The sequence below is a fragment of the Oncorhynchus mykiss genome, chromosome 5 (assembly GCF_013265735.2).
Source record: "Oncorhynchus mykiss isolate Arlee chromosome 5, USDA_OmykA_1.1, whole genome shotgun sequence".
Classification (NCBI taxonomy): domain Eukaryota; kingdom Metazoa; phylum Chordata; class Actinopteri; order Salmoniformes; family Salmonidae; genus Oncorhynchus; species Oncorhynchus mykiss.
In genome coordinates this window covers 32,606,809-32,623,442 of record NC_048569.1, presented here as the reverse complement: position 1 = coordinate 32,623,442, position 16,634 = coordinate 32,606,809, and the positions used below count along the sequence as shown (strand labels likewise).

Genomic DNA, 16,634 nt, shown 5'->3' with positions numbered 1-16,634 from the left:
ATTTTAGTCTTAAAACCAGAAAATCACCACCTCAATATTTTGGGGGCCTGCTGGGGTCTGTTGCCGACCCATTGTACATCAATTGTACAACCGGAGTGTGCACAGGGCCAATGTGTCAGACTGGTTTAATTACCGCTAGTAACATTATAGGACACCAAAACATCTTATTTCAAGGCCTTCTCTAATAAAAAACTGCAGATAACACATTCTATCTTCAAAATTACCAACAGATGACACACACAGAAGTAAAACTGTCAAACTTTATTTGAAGATCAAAACCAAGCTACAGCAGTAGGACATGTCCATATCGTAGTGACACAATATGCAAAGTGTGTGAAAAGGCTGCAATCAAGCACGTTCAAAATGGTTAAAAAGAACATGTTCAGAGAAAAATGTATGTTAGAGTCGATGCACATGGTAAAATTCACCTGGTCTGTTTCAACCATCCCCCAAAAAAGTTAAAGAAAAAAATTCATGTCAGAGCACTTTTGGTTAGCAAGTTTTGCAATGCATTCAGTCGTTCATTCATTGATTATAAGAATAAGAAGTAATAAGAAGTAAATTATAAGAAGTCATTTGTGATGATTTGTCAGTATATGCAGCTTGCAACGTGGTGGATCACCAGGTCCTGTAGCAGGACACAGGTGGAGGTCAGCCCAGGTAGAGGAGGGTGATAGGGGAGAGGGGAGTTTGGAAAGTTAAGGAAGGCAGGGTCATAGCTGGAGTAGGAAGGTGGGGATAGAGATGGGGGACAGGGGGAAGGGGGGGCTGATTTCGAGGCTTTGTCCTCATTTCTTCTTTGGTTTTGCCTCCAGAGGTAGTCCAATATCTTTCCCGCGCAGCTTCAAACCTGAGAACAAAAAGTTGTGACGTCAGACAAACAAGGACCAATGGTAAAATTAAAAGCACTGATAAGGTGGCATTACGCTACTCTGAAACATGATAAAACATAGGGGTTGTTTAACAATGTCAGTGTGACAGTCTGTCCCAGATTCCACTCACCGATTGCTCTCTCAATTTTGCCCATGACCTGATTGTTGGGAATTGCTTTTCCACACTCATAGTCTGCAATGACCTGAGGCTTCTCATTAATTTTCTGAAAGTCAAAGCCAAAAGAGACATCAGAAGAAATCAGTGACCTAAAAACATGATATTTAGACCTACAGTCAAAAACTGTTGAAATGTCAGTCAGAGGCCATCTCATTTAAGCTACATACACACATGATTAGATGCATCTCGGAAGTGTCCTCCTCTCCTCATCTACAGCTGTACAGATGTGAATGTATTGGACATTGTTTTCACCTACCCTGTGTTTTCAGATGAGTACAGACGTAGAGAAGACGAGGAGAGTAAGCCACAGAAATTCTGACTACAGAAATGCACCAATGTCCTTATGCTGTGGTATTCAAAGTCGGGGGGAGGTGCAGTGGGGTCCCCCCCAAAATAAAAAATGAATACATATGAATAGTACAGATTATTGTATGGGGTAATATACAAACGATTTTGAGAAAGATCATAAAAAAAAATTGCAACTATATTTAATGGTTTCTTTTCATTTTGATAAGGGATTAAAATGTAACGAATTAAGGGTTATTTGTTAATTAAAAAAATCTAAAATGTACCAATTTTAAGGTTGTGTCATAATATTTGGGGTGGGGTGGTCACAAAAAGTTACTGCGAAAAACATTGGGTCCTGAGAAATTCTGGCCGAAAAATTGGGGTCCTTACTGAAAAACGTTTAATACCTCTGTCCTAATGAGTCATGTGGGTCTGCAGCAGCTTTACTCACAGTGGCCAGATCTTTCTGGGTGAGGCCACTGTTCTGGCGGCCCTGCTGGATAACCTTTCCCACCTCCAGGGAGACCCTCAGGTGCTGCAGCTCCTCTGTCTCCCGGTCCAGCTTGGCGGTGTTCTTGGTCACCAGGTGCTGCTTGTTCTGCCCTGCAGACCCTGTGGACACAGATGAATTGGCGTGGTTAGTAAACAAGCCATAACATAATTTCATTCAGAAATCAATCCATCATGTTCCAGACCTCCAAGTAGGGGAGATGGTGGATTGCACATTAATTGCTATTTATAATAAAGGCTTACATTTCTTGGTAGTATCGAGGTCTTCTCCACGTCTCTGTGCAGCTGTGATAGCCTAGAGATAACGTAGTACATTATTCAACACTTTACTATACCATTCCATAAAAGGGATACATTTAGCTAGTATAGATGAGTAGTCCAGGACAGGGTGCGGATACAACACACAATCCAAACACAAGCCAGCTACAAAAACGTTTATTTACAAATAAATAAATAAATAAATATTCAGTCTCCTGATTTTTTTCTTCTTCTTCTTTTCAGTCTCCTGGGGGGAAAAGGTATTGCGGTGCCCTCTTCACAACTGTCTTGGTGTGCTTGGACCATGATGGTGTCCACATCACCAAGGAACTTGAAACTCTAGACCCGCTCCACTACAGCCCCGTCGATGTTAATGGGGGCCTGTTCGGCCCGCCTTCTCCTATAGTCCACGATCATCTCCAATGTCTTGCTCACATTGAGGGAGAGGTAGTTGTCCAGGCAGTGTGTCTCAGACCTCTTCCCTATAGGCTGCCTCATCATTGTCAGTGATCAGGCCTACCACTGTTGTGTCGTCCGCAAACTTAATGATGGTGCAGGGGTCGTGCTTGGCCACGCAGTCGTGGGTGAACAGGGAGTACTGGAGGGGACTAAGCACGCACCCCTGAGGGGCCCCTGTGTTGAGGATCAGTGTGTCGGATGTGTTGTTACCTACCCTTACCACCTGGGGGTGGCCGTCAGGAAGTCCAGGATCCAGTTGCAGAGGGAGGTGTTTGGTCCCAGGGACCTTAGCTTAGTGATGAGCTTTGTGGGCACTATGGTGTTGAACGTTGAGATGTAGTCAATGAACAGCATTCTCACATACATTTGAAGTCGGAAGTTTACATACACTTAGGTTGGAGTCATCTACTTTGTGCATGACATGCGTAATTCTTCCAACAATCGTTTACAGACAGATTATTTCACTGTATCACAAATCCAGTGGATCAGAAGTGTACATTCACTAAGTTCACTGTACCTTTAAACAGCTTGGAAAATTACAGAAAATTTAATGTCTTCAGAAGCTTCTGATAGGCCAATTGACTTCCTTTGAGTCAATTGGAGGTGTACCTGTGGATGTATTTCAAGGCCTACCTTCAAACTCATTGCCTCTTTGCCTGACATCGTGGGAAATTCTAAAGAAATCAGCCAAGTCCCCAGAAAAAAAATGTAGACCTCCACAAGTCTGGTTCATCCCTGGGAGCAATTTCCAAATGCCTGAAAGTACCACGTTCATCTGTACAAACAATAGTATGCAAGTATAAACACCATGGGACCACGCAGCCATCATACCGCTCAGGAAGGAGACAGGTTCTGTCTCCTAGAGATGAAGGTACTTTGGTGTGAAAAGTGAAAATCAATCCCAGAACAACAGCAAAGGACCTTATGAAGATGCAGGTAAAACAAGTCCTATATCGACATAACCTAAAAGGCCGCTCAGCAAGGAAGAAGCCACTACAGAGACGTCATCTGCTTGGCTCACCCTTCTCACCACTGAGTTGGAGGACTACCACTCCATCGTTATGGATCTGGCATTCATTTTGGTCGCGCAACAATCTGAAACTGACATTGTCGGTTCTGCTTTCACTGCCTATTGGCTTCTGCAGTGGAATGTCAGCACATACTGGGGCTCTCAACAGCAGTACTGTAGCCTCTGCGGTTGTCCACCCCACCCTTCCTGCATCCTGTCTGCCCCAATGCCAGTAGCCCCTAATGCATCCCCCACACTGCCTCTGCTTGTTGCGAGGCTCGACTTCTGGCTGCCCCCCCCCCCCCCCCCCTCCCCTCTCTCCACCACCAGTCCCACTGGTCCTGTGACTGCCATTCCATTCCATCCCTTCCAGCAATGAACACTGACATCTCAGCCAGTTACTTGCCGTTCCGAGCCATTATTAAATCAGGTTCCATCGCCTCGGCAATGGTTCCAATCTGAGACTAATCATCCCTGTATGGCTATCCTGCTGACCAATTCATTGGACACTCCTTACGCATCGGAGCTGCATCCATGGCATCAACACCATACAACTCCCCGAACGCTGGTCCTCTCAAGCCTATCATTCCTACATCTACTGACCTCAACAGCCCACAACATGCTTATCTTTCAGAACCTGCATTAACTCAAGTCCTGCCTCATTTCACAGACAGTCTACATCACACACAGAATCCTACCCAATCAGCCAAAAGCAGATTGGCTCACCAACTGAGCCTGAATCACCAAGGTCTTTTTTTCTCCTTGCGACCGTCGCTTCTGCTTGCTCTCCTGATGTTTAAGGTTGGGTCACTGTGGGTATCTCATCCATACGTTTGTACTACCTAAACTATATTCGCCAATGACACGGCACCTGCGGTCCAGAACAGCGCATTTCCTCTCAATGGTCTTGACTACCTTGGAGTTAGTTTTGGCGATAGGCTGCTGTGGTGATGGCAAACTACCATGGCTTGATGACATCTGAGACTCCAAGCAAAACTCGACATAGTAGGGTTGGACTGATGACATTCAATCGAATATCGTGATATTTGACATTGAAGATATATTGTGAAGTGAAAGACAACTGCGATTTTGATTTGTAAATTTAAAAGTAATGAATTAGGCTGCATCTACAATGCATTTATTAATTATTCAGACCCTTTGACCTTTTCCACATTGTAAATTTATTAAATAAATAAATCACAATCTACACATCTTATCAAATGTATTAAACATAACTTATTTACATATCTATTCAGACCCTTTGCCGTGAGACTCAATTGAGCTCAGGTGCATCCTGTTTCCATTGATCATCCTTGATGTTTCTACAACTTGTCAATTGAATGGGACATAATTTGGGAAGGCACACCTGTCTATATAATCTAATTTATTTTTAAAGCCCTCTAGGTTTCTTCCTAGGTTCTGGCCTTTCTAGGGAGTTTTTCCTAGCCACTGTGCTTCTACACCTGCATTGCTTGCTGTTTGGGGGTTTTAGGCTGGGTTTCTGTACAGCACTTTGAGATATCAGCTGATGCTTACAGGCTATGAAGGGTAGGTCCCACAGTTTAAATTGTACTTTTAAATTCTGTAATGGGAGAGTGGAAGAAGTGAAAATATTGTCTAATCAACAATGACAAGCCACAGGGGTCTGACAGCTTGAATGGAATATTACTGAGGATAATAGCAGACAATATTGACATTCCTATTTGCCACATCTTCAATTTAAGCCTACTAGAAATTGTGTGCCCTCAGGCCTGGAGGGAAGCAAGTCATTCCACTTCCTAAGAATAGTAAAGCCCACTTTACTGGCTCAGATAGCCGACCACTGAGCCTGTTACAACCCTTAGTAAACTTCTGGGGGAAGAAAAGTGTTTAACCAGATACAATGCTATTTTACAGTAAACAAATTTACAGACTTTCAGCACACTTATAGGGAAGGACATTCAACAAGCACAGCACTTACACAAATGACTGATTGGCTAAGAGAAAATTATTAAAAAGATTGAAGTCTAAAACAGCCCCTGCAATCATCTGCTGCTGGAAAGCTTTACACCCCCTGCTATGTTGTGGATAGAGTTTCCTGTAATAGAACAGGGTGTTCTTTAATGGAAGCCTCCAACATAATGCAGGTAGAATTAGGAATCCCCCAAGGCACCTGTCCAGGTCCCTTTTTCAATCTAATGACATGCCAAGGGCTTTGAGAAATGCCAGTGTCTGTATGCAGATGACTCAACACTGTAAATGTCAGCTACTACAGAGACTGAAATTACTGCAACACTTAGAGAGCTGCAGTTAGTTTCAGAATGGGTGGCAAGGAATTAGTGTGTCCTAAATATAAATAAAAGCATTGTATTTGGGACAAGTCATTCACTAAACCACATCTTCTAATGAATAATGTGGAAGTTGAGGTGACTAAACTGCTTGGAGTTACCCTGGATTGTAAAATGTCATGGTCAAAACATATTGATACATAAATAGCTAAAATGGGAAGAAGTCAGTCCATAATAAAGCGCTATGCCTTAACAAGGCAGGTCCTACAGGCCCTAGTTTTGTAGCCACAGAGGGACTTTTACAATTACAACTGGCTCAGAACAGGGCAGCACGGCTGGCCCTTGGACGTACAGAGAGGGCTAACATTAATTATATGCAAGTCAATCTCATGGCTCAAAGTGGAGGAAAGATTGACTTCACTACTTGTTTTTTGACAAGCTGAACGCACAGAGCTGTCTGTTTAAACTACTAGCACACAGCTCAGACACACATGCATACCCCACAAGACATGCCACCAGAGGTCTCATCACAACCCCCAAGTCCAGAATAGACTATGGCAGGCACAGTACTAAACACACACACAAAAAAAATCCTTTCTTCAGGACCCCGTCTTTCAAAGACTTCGTCAAAATCCAAATAACTTTGTAGATCATTGTAAAGGGTTTAAACACGGTTTCCCATGCTTGTTCAATAAATAATAAACAAATTAATGAACATGCACCTGTGGAACGGTCATTAAGACACTAACAGCTTACAGACGGTAGGCAATTAAGGTGACAGTTGTGAAAACTTAGGACACTAAAGAGGCCTTTCTACTGACTCTGAAAAACACCAAAAGAAAGATGCCCAGGGTCCCTGCTCATCTTTGTGAACATGCCTTAGTCATGCTGCAAGAAGGCATGAGGACTGCAGATGTGGTCAGGGCAATAAATTACAATGTCCGTACTGTGTGACGCCTAAGACAGCGCTACAGGGAGACAGGACAGACAGCTGATCATCCTCGCAGTGGCAGACTACGTGTAACAAGATCGGTACATCACACCTGCGGGACAGGTAAAGGATGGCAACAACTGCCCGAGTTACACCAGGAACGCACAATCCCTCCATCAGTGCTAAGACTGTCCCCTATAGGCTGAGAGAGGCTGGACTGAGGGCTTGTAGGCCTGTTGTAAGGCAGGTCCTCACAAGACATCACCGGCAACAACGTAGCCTATGGGCACAAACCCACCGTCGCTGGACCAAACAGGACTGGCAAAAAGTGCTCTTCACTGACGAGTCGTGGTTGTGTCTCATGGTCGGATTCGCGTTTATCATCGAAGGAATTAGCGTTACGCCGAGGCCTGTACTCTGGCACGGGAATGATTTGGAGGTGGCGGGTCCGTCATGGTCTGGGGCGGTGTGTCACAGGATCATCGGACTGAGCTTGTCGTCATTGCAGGGAATCTCAACGCTGTGCTTTACAGGGAAGACATCCTTCTCCCTCATGTAGTACCCTTCCTGCAGGCTCATCCTGACATGACCCTCCAGCATGACAATGCCACCAGCCACACTGCTTGTTCTGTGTGTGATTTCCTGCAAGACAGGAATGTCAGTGTTCTGCCATGGTCAGCAAAGAGCCCGGATCGCAATCCCACTGAGCACGCCTGGGACCTGTCAGATCGGAGGCTGAGGGCTAGAGCCAGGGCCTTGGTGAAAGAGTGGGGTAACATCTCACAGCACAAACTGGCAAATCTGGTGCAGTCCATCAAGAGATGCACTGCAGTACTTAATGCAGCTGGTGACCACACCAGATACGGACTGATACTCTTGATTTTGACCCCTCTTTGTTCAGGGACACATTCAATTTATTAGTCACATGTCTGTGGAACTTGTTCAGTTTATGTCTCAGTTGTTGAATCTTGTGTTCATACACATGTTAAGTTTGCTGAAAATAAACGCAGTTGACAGTGAGGACGTTTACATGGAACTATACCACATCAGGTAACTAATGCAAGCAATCAGATTTTTTTTTTAATTGATAAAAATATACCTTATGGGTGCAGCGGAGATTGTCTCTTCAAAAGGTACAGACACTCATACAAGCGCTAGCACACACATTATAATATTATACATTTTGTATTGTAGATAAGTAGTGGTGTAATAAAAGTATGATGTACCATTATCTTTTGTTTTATATGTAATATAAGTGCCTTAATGTGTTTGGACCCCAGGAAGAGTAGCTGCTGCCAAGGTAGCTGCTGATGGGGAACCCTAATGAATAAAAACACAGTGCACGTCAGAGCAAAAACCAAGCCGTGAGGTCGAAGTAATTGTCCGTAGCGCTCCAAGACAGGATTGTGTCGAGGCACAGATCTGGGGAAGGATGCCAAACAATTTCTGCAGCATTTCAGGTCCCCAGGAACACAGTGGCTTCCATCATTCTTAAATGGAAGAAGTTTGGAACCACCAAGACTCTTCCTAGAGCTCGCCGCACAGCCAAACTGAGCAATCGGGGGAGAAGTGCTTTTGTCAAGGAGGTGACCAAGAACCCAATGGTTAGTCTGACAGAGCTATCGAGTTCCATCTGTGGAGATGGGAGAACCTTCCAGAAGGACAACCATCTCTGCAGCACTCCACCAATCAGGCCTTTATGGTAGAGTGGCCAGACAAAAGCCACTCAGTAGAAGGCACATGACAGACTGCTTGGAGTTTGCCAAAAGGCACCTAAAGGACTCTCAGACCATGAGAAACAAGATTCTCTGGTCTCAAACCAAGATTGAAATCTTTGGCATGAATGGCCAAGCATTACGAGAAAACCTGGCACTATCCCTACAGTGAAGCATGGCGGTGGCAGCATCATGCTGTGGGGTTGTTTTTCAGGGACTGGGAAAATAGTCAGGATCGAGGGAAAGATGAACAGAGAGAGAAAAGTACAGAGAGATCCTTGAAGAAGTTCTGAGAGCTCTGGAGCAGGTTCTCAGACTGGGGCGAAGTCTCATCTTCCAACAGGACAACAACACTAAGCACACAGCCAAGACAACACAGGAGTGGCTGTAGGACAAGTCTCTGAATGTCCTTGAGTGGCCCAGCCAGAGCTCGGACTAGAACCTGATCGAACATCTCTGGAGAGACCTGAAAATAGCTGTGCAGCGACGCTCCCCATCCAACCAGACAGTGCTTGAGAGGATCTGCAGAGAAGAATGGGAGAAACTCTCCAAATACAGGTGTGCCAAGCTTGTAGCGTCTAAATTAAGCCTTTTTCACTATACTAAGATTATTAAATGAGAATGTGACTATCATAAATAGATAAGCATAAAATTGCACTGTCTGGAATGATCTAGTCATTAACAGTGCAAAATGATTATAGGGGGGGGGGAATTAGAAGCTTGGGATGATTAGTTGGCCATGATGGTATGTGGGCCAGATTTGGAATTTGCATATCGTAGAAGAGGTCTCCCCAAATATCGCTCAACTCTACTCTAGGATCCTTCATCTGCAGCCCTCGGCATCATCTGGTCCATTCTCATTCCCCTCCTGAATTCTCATTCTCACATCCATTTCAGTTCCTCATTCTAAACCAATTTCAATGTCTGGGCCTTAAAACTCGTGAAATGTTTTTTAAAGCCATGTTGCCAAAATAGAATAGAATATAGCCTCCTTGTAGATGGCAATATAAAATAAGCTTCTTTTTTTTATGGCCTGCCAAAGAATAGTGTTGCGCATGTGCGCTAGTAAGCTAGTAAACTCTGGAGCTGACTGGGGACAACATCTGGTGAAGATGCTGGTTCTACAAACAAGTAGCAATTACTCCCCGGCCTGAAGTCTCGAATAAAACAAATGATCTGCTTAAAAAGGTAATTGTCTCATATGTGTACATGATTTTTGTTGGTAAAAGGCGTGAACTTGGCATTGCTTGCTGGCTTCTGACTTATTCATCCTACTTTACTAGAAACTAGCAAGCTGTATCAGGCTTTAGATGTGAGGATAAAACAAATACAGTAGGGCAAAAAAGTATTTAGCCAGCCACCAATTGTGCAAGTTCTCCCACTTAAAAAGATGAGGGAGGCCTGTAATTTTCATCATTGGGTACACTTCAACTATGACAGACAAAATGAGGGAAAAAAATCCAGAAAATCACATTGTAGGATTTTTTATGAATTTATTTGCAAATTATGGTGGAAAATACAGACGTGTAACTTCTTCTTTAAGAGGCTCCTCTGTCCTCAACTCGTTACCTGTATTAATGGCACCTGTTTGAACTTGTCATCAGTATAAAAGACACCTGTCCACAACCTCAAACAGTCACACTCCAAACTACACTATGGCCAAGACCAAAGAGCTGTCAAAGGACACCAGAAACAAAATTGTAGACCTGCACCAGGCTGGGAAGACTGAATCTGCAATAGGTAAGCAGCTTGGTTTGAAGAAATCAACTGTGGGAGCAATTATTAGGAAATGGATGTCATACAAGACCACTGATAATCTCCCTCGATCTGGGGCTCCACACAAGATCTCACCCCGTGGGGTCAAAATGATCACAAGAACGGTGAGCAAAAATCCCAGAACCACATGGGGGGACCTAGTGAATGACCTGCAGAGAGCTGGGACCAAAGTAACAAAGCCTACCATCAGTAACACACTATGCCGCCAGGGACTCAAATCCTGTAGTGCCAGACGTGTCCCCCTGCTTAAGCCAGTACCTGTCCAGGCCCATCTGAAGTTTGCTAGAGAGCATTTGGATGATCCAGAAGAAGATTGGGAGAATGTCATATGGTCAGATGAAACCAAAATATAACTTTTTGGTAAAAACTCAACTCGTCGTGTTGAGGACAAAGAATGCTGAGTTGCATCCAAAGAACACCATACCTACTGTGAAGCATGGGGGTGGAAGCATCATGCTTTGGGGCTGTTTTTCTGCAAAGGGACCAGGACGACTGATCCGTGTAAAGGAAGGAATGGGGCCATGTATCGTGAGATTTTGAGTGAAAACCTCCTTCCATCAGCAAGGGCATTGAAGATGAAACGTGACTGGGTCTTTCAGCATGACAATGATCCCAAACACACCGCCCGGGCAAAGAAGGAGCGGCTTCGTAAGAAGCATTTCAAGGTCCTGGAGTGGCCTAGCCAGTCTCCAGATCTCAACCCCATAGAACATCTTTGGAGGGACTTGAAAGTCTGTGTTGCCCAGCAACAGCCCCAAAACATCACTGCTCTAGAGGAGATCTGCATGGAGGAATGGGCCAAAATACCAGCAACAGTGTGTGAAAACCTTGTCAAACGTTTTTTGTAAGTCTTCACCTCTGTCATTGCCAACAAAGGGTATATAACAAAGTATTGAGATAAACTTTTGTTATTGACCAAATACTTATTTTCCACCATCATTTGCAAATAAATTCATTAAAAATCCTACAATGTGATTTTCTGTTTTTTTTTTTCTCATTTTGTCTGTCATAGTTGAAGTGTACCTATGATGAAAATTACAGGCCTCATCTTTTTAAGTGGGAGAACTTGCACAATTGGTGGCTGACTAAATACTTTTTGCCCCACTGTAGCTATATTTGCTAAGCTATCCATTTGATTAAAAATGCTGCTAGCTAGATTGAAGCTGCTGGGGGAAAGTCATGTAACGTTTGACTGATGGGAGTTAGCTGAGTTCGCTACCTAAGTGGACTGTTCCTAGGTTTCTAGAAAATAACAATATATTTGCTAGCTATATGACTGACTATTGTGAACACTGATGGTTTTGATGCACTGGTGACAAAGTTGGCAAGAAAAATTAGCCTGGAAACAGACCAGGGCCCTATTCATCAAGCATCTGAGTAGGAGCAATGATTTAGGATCAGTTTTGCCTTTTAGATCACAATGAATGTTTACATTGACATGGGGGAGCTGGTCCTAGATCACTATTCTGAAGACCCTTTGTGAATATGGGTCGGGTCAGGTAAGAAAGCTGTTGCTCAATACCTTGAACAGCAGTCGCTCACCACAGGACGAGGTATTAGTATCAATGCTTATGAACTGAATATTTGTATGAATTTTCAGACACTAACAAAAGGGTTGAATTGTTCAGCAACATGTGCAGTGCATGCTGACATGGCTTTGGTGATGAAAGCTACAATGCATTTTGTCATCTCTCCATCATGCTGTGACATGGGCTTGGATGGTGACATCTTCTTCAAGCTTTCTGACTGAATTACAGGGGCCTTCAGTGGTTCCGGAAGCAAGGGCCTAGTGCTGAGCGATTAGTGCTTTTTGAAGTTGTTTCGATTTATATGGGTTGAATGCTGTAACAGAATAAAACAAAAGTCCCATGATGGTAGTGACTGCCCACTACTGCTTATCACTTTGTAACATTAAAATATTTAAGTTGTATAGAGTTGCTGGCTATGCTGTCTGACAAAATCACTGTTGTAGTTCTTAAAGTAAAGCATACTTAAGACTGCTGAAAACCAACAATCACTTAAATAATGTATTTTCAGGTAGAGATCATTTGCGAAGCAACAGCGGCTCTATATCCCCTCACGATCACGCATTTTCTTTCTTCCGTAGCAGCAGTAAAAGACCGGACAAGTAGATGTGCAATGGATTATAGTCATTGTAGGCAATTACCACGTTTTATGTGCTAAACGATGAAGAATATTGGCCTGTTATTGGGGGGGGGCCTCATGAGTTCCGTGTTTGTGGCCCCCACCAAAGTTGCCCATCCTTGATGTTTAAGTTATCAGAGTTAGTAAAAATTTGAAGACCAACATGCTATGAAAAAGTTGTTTTGTAACCGTAGAATAAATGGAATGTTTATTAAAATAAATGTAATTACATGGCAAGTCACCAAGTCCTAGAGAGATTTACTTATCAAAATGCTGGGGTAAGCCTACACTACACAGCCCTTATTTTAAGTTTCTAAAATCCCTAATGGGAAAAGCGATTGGAAAAGTTTCCCTGTGTGACCACTAGGTTTTATGGGTATTGAGACTCCTACTGTGGTACTCTATACGAGCAGAAAAAATGTAATGTCATACACGTGGTATGTGATACACCACGGCTGTCAGCCAATCAGAATTCAGGGCTCAAAACAGTTTAAAAAAAAACAATTATATTTACAATGTCGGATAAAAAAAAAAAAGTGACAGATTCATACATATGCTATAGGGCTGTCCCTGCCTAAAAAAAACTAAAGTAGTCTTGTTCTTTTGACCAATTTTTTTTACAAATGAAATCAACTATATGCATTGAGTGTGTCTGATGCTTTAAGCTTACGGTTTGATGAAATAAGACAAATGCCTCGAGGGGCCCCAGAGATCGAGATAACCAACCAACAAAAAAAACTGACCCAACTATTCTCCTCCTTCTCCTTTCGCAGAGTCTGCCATTACTCTCCTGAAATAGGCGGTAATAGGCTACACGAGTCTGCCACCTTTCATGTGGAAAGCCAATTTATCTTACCATTTCTACCGATCTGTGTGCCAGTTAAGGTTAATATGCACATTTTTGTGAAAGTTATTTAATTTATAATAATGTCTTCATATCTCAATCCTTGCCATGTGGTTAATCAAAATTCTATCCAAATGAAAAAGAATCCTAAAAAGGTAACTTTAATTGGCAACCATATAAAAACAGCCTACATAGCTGCAAGTAGAAAATATAATAAATATCCTATAAATCACATCGTTGCAGGCCATGTGTAGTCAGACTTCAAACATTGTATCAACTATTATCTTGGGTCCGGCTGAAGCTTGTGCTAGCGAATTTGCAACATTGCATAAAATATTCTGGGCCCTCAGTTTGTGAGACGCAGAGTAGGTGAACGGATGATCTCCGCGTGTGTGGTTCCCACCGTGAAGCATGGAGGTGGTGGTATGGTGTTTTGCTGATTTATTTAGAATTTGACCAAGGAGAGATGGAGTGCTGCATCAGATGACCTGGCCTCCACAAGCACCTGACCTCAGCCCAGTTAAGATGGTTTAGGATGAGTTGGACCGCAGAGTGAAGGAAAAGCAGCCACAAGTGCTCAGCATGTGTGGGAACTCCTTCAAGACTGTTGGAAAAGCATTCCTCAAAGCTGGTTGAGAGAATACTTAAGAGTGTGCAAAGCTGTCATCAAGGCAAAGGGTGGCTACTTTGAAGAATATAAAAATATATTTTGATTTGTTTAACACTTTGGTTACTACATGATTCCATATCAGTTATTTAATTGTTGATGTCTTCACTATTATTCTACAAGGTAGAAAATAGTACAAATAAAGAAATACCCTTGAATGGGTAGGTGTCCAAACTTTGACTGGTACTGTGTGTGTGCGAGCCTTACTGCTCGACTCAAAACAACCTCCGTCAATCAGACTAACAACCAAACAATCAACTAATTGTGGTCAGCACTAATATGCACTACTCGTTTGGGGGATTTTAAAGTGAAACGTGGCCTTTAAGATAAAGAATTAACAAATTCAAAAGAGGACTAGTCTTGAATGCACCCGCTAACTAGTTGCCTTGAAAGCAGCTCCCTAATGTAGCAACTCAACAAGCACCAGCTGCTTCTAATTGCCAATCAGCCTAGCCAAACTCATGCTAACATTCCATCCATTAAACCCTCAGATGTAAAGTCCCCTTTTTAAAGGACCTGCGTGGTTCTGGCCGACATTTTCGCTTATAAAATCGATCTGTGGACACCGCAGATTGTAATGGCTGGCAGTGAGAAATAGATCTGGTTTCCACCAAGACAGTATATTTTCAGAGCCTGTGTGACTTAGGATGTCAAATCTGAAACCACATTACGCTGGAATGTTCCCCCTACCATTTAATTTGCTTCTCCGACTGACTGTCCATAAACTCTTGGCTGAACCCTACATCACAGCCAATGACAAAGCACATGCCTGCAATCATTACATCGTAGCGCAGCAGGAGAGAGTGGTTTCCTCATGGTTATACATTCAGAGATCGATTATAGCCATTCACCTAAAATATTTTTTATTTTAAAACAGAAAACACAAACGGACAAGATTAATATGAGATGAAGGGCAAGTTCCTAACGACTTCAGGAAGCCAAGCTATAGTATTTTGACATTAACAGCAATGGGGGCAGAAGTTTTGATCAAGAGTGACCTTTGGAAAATATGCACCTTTTCTTGAACACTAAACATACAACTGTATTTTACAGTTGTGGAATCTTAGTTTTTATAAATTTGATTATACTACACTGAACAAAAATATAAACGCTACATGCAACAATTTCAAAAATTGTACTGAGTTACAGTTCATTTCAGGAAATGTATTAATTAGGCCCTAATCTACAGATTTTACATGGATGGGCAGGAGCACAGCCATGGGCGGGCCTGGGAGGGTATAGGCCTACCCACTTGGGACCCAGACCCACCCACTGCAGAGCCAGGCCCAGCCAATCAGAATGAGTTTTCCCCCACTAAAGGACTTTATTGCAGACATAAATTCCCCCCCCCCCCTGATTCCGCAGGTGAAGCTGGATGGAGATCCTGGGGTGGTGTGGGTCCGTGCTGTTTAATCAGCTTCTTGATATGCCATACCTGTCAGGTGGATGGATTATTTTAGCTCACTAACAGGGATGTAAAAAAAAAAAAAAAAGTGCACAAAATTAGAAATGTGGGATCTTTTATTTCAGCTCATTAAACATGAGAACGCTAGATGTTGCACTTATTTTTGTTTAGTATATATTTGAAAGCTTATTTCAAGCCTTATTCATACGGTTTTGTTGTAGGAAATACATAAGATGTTAAATGTACAAATTTGATAAATGTATCAAATTTGGAACGTTACTTGATTGTGTGCTCAAGTGAGTACACCTCGGCAATAACCATTTTTCACCAGAAAGGTGAGATTACCCTTGGAGTATGCAGCATTTCTAGATATTATGGCCCTGATAGTATCTAAATCATTATTTTGGGCGATTATGCAGATTCACATTTCGATTGCATTCAGTTACATTGAACTGGTTAACTCAATTACACCGATTTCCATGTTTGGTCCTTAACCAAAGTGAATAAAAATATTAATCGACGTTAGACAAATGACTAGCTAGATGAAAACCCACAGTCGTTTCCTGTCCACGTCGATCGTTTTACCTATCGACCAGGAAATTCCAAAGAGAAGCGAGAAGGTTGTCCCCCGGGATGTATAATATTAGTAAGGTTGCCTGCAGGCAGTGACCGTGTGTAGCCAACATGGGCTCAGTGGTTGGATTCAACCGCATGTTCACATGTTGGCTAATGTTAGCTGCTATAGCTAACGCTAGCTGACTAACCGTACTGTACCTGCTTAGATTTGGCCTGGGCAGCAGTCGGACCCTTCTTCCTCAACACAGTCACAGTGTCCCAGTCGCTTTCTGCCATTTTCCCAGGAATTATTACCTTAACGTTACGACAATAACTATATATACAAATATAAACCTATCCGCCGGGGGGTATTGAAACGATAGCTGACAATGTAGGGCGACGTAAGGCTGGTTCGTTTATGGTTTTACTCCGGTGGGAGGAGTTTAACTGGGTGAAAGTTGATTGCATTCGTTTTGGAACCAGACTGCCCCGGGCGTGAGCCGGGTGCCGTTCAAAGCCCACGACGAAGTATGTTCAAAACAAAAGTGACTTAATTAATCACGTGGAGGAATGAGTAGTATTCTGCGTTTTCACATGCAAAATTGATTGCTTTGATAACTCTATCTGCCTTTCCAATGAAAACTGGTTTGACAATTCATATATATATTTTATGGAAAAAATGTGTTTCTGAACGATGCACATTGTTGAAACATTACCGAGCGGCGCAGACGATGGTTCGATTTGAGAAGGGCGCT

At 42.8% G+C, this 16,634-nt stretch overlaps 1 protein-coding gene across 2 annotated transcripts; it reads right to left on the bottom strand.

Moving 5' to 3' along the window:
* Positions 1 to 246: 246 nt before the first annotated feature.
* On the bottom strand, positions 247 to 16,324 carry LOC110523621 (endothelial differentiation-related factor 1 homolog). 2 transcript variants are annotated; one of them, XR_005051720.1, is made up of 6 exons: positions 16,099 to 16,324; positions 2,092 to 2,143; positions 1,790 to 1,950; positions 1,003 to 1,096; positions 572 to 850; positions 247 to 541 (listed from the first exon to the last, which is right to left on the bottom strand). XR_005051720.1 is itself a non-coding variant. In XM_021602488.2 (5 exons), exons 1-5 carry the CDS (start codon positions 16,174 to 16,176, stop codon positions 789 to 791), a joined length of 447 nt encoding a protein of 148 aa, XP_021458163.1. In that variant the 5' UTR covers positions 16,177 to 16,324; the 3' UTR covers positions 247 to 788. The 2 variants fall into 2 exon arrangements, 1 of the variants encoding a protein (XP_021458163.1); XM_021602488.2 differs by having other exon boundaries at positions 247 to 850.
* Positions 16,325 to 16,634: the final 310 nt, after the last annotated feature.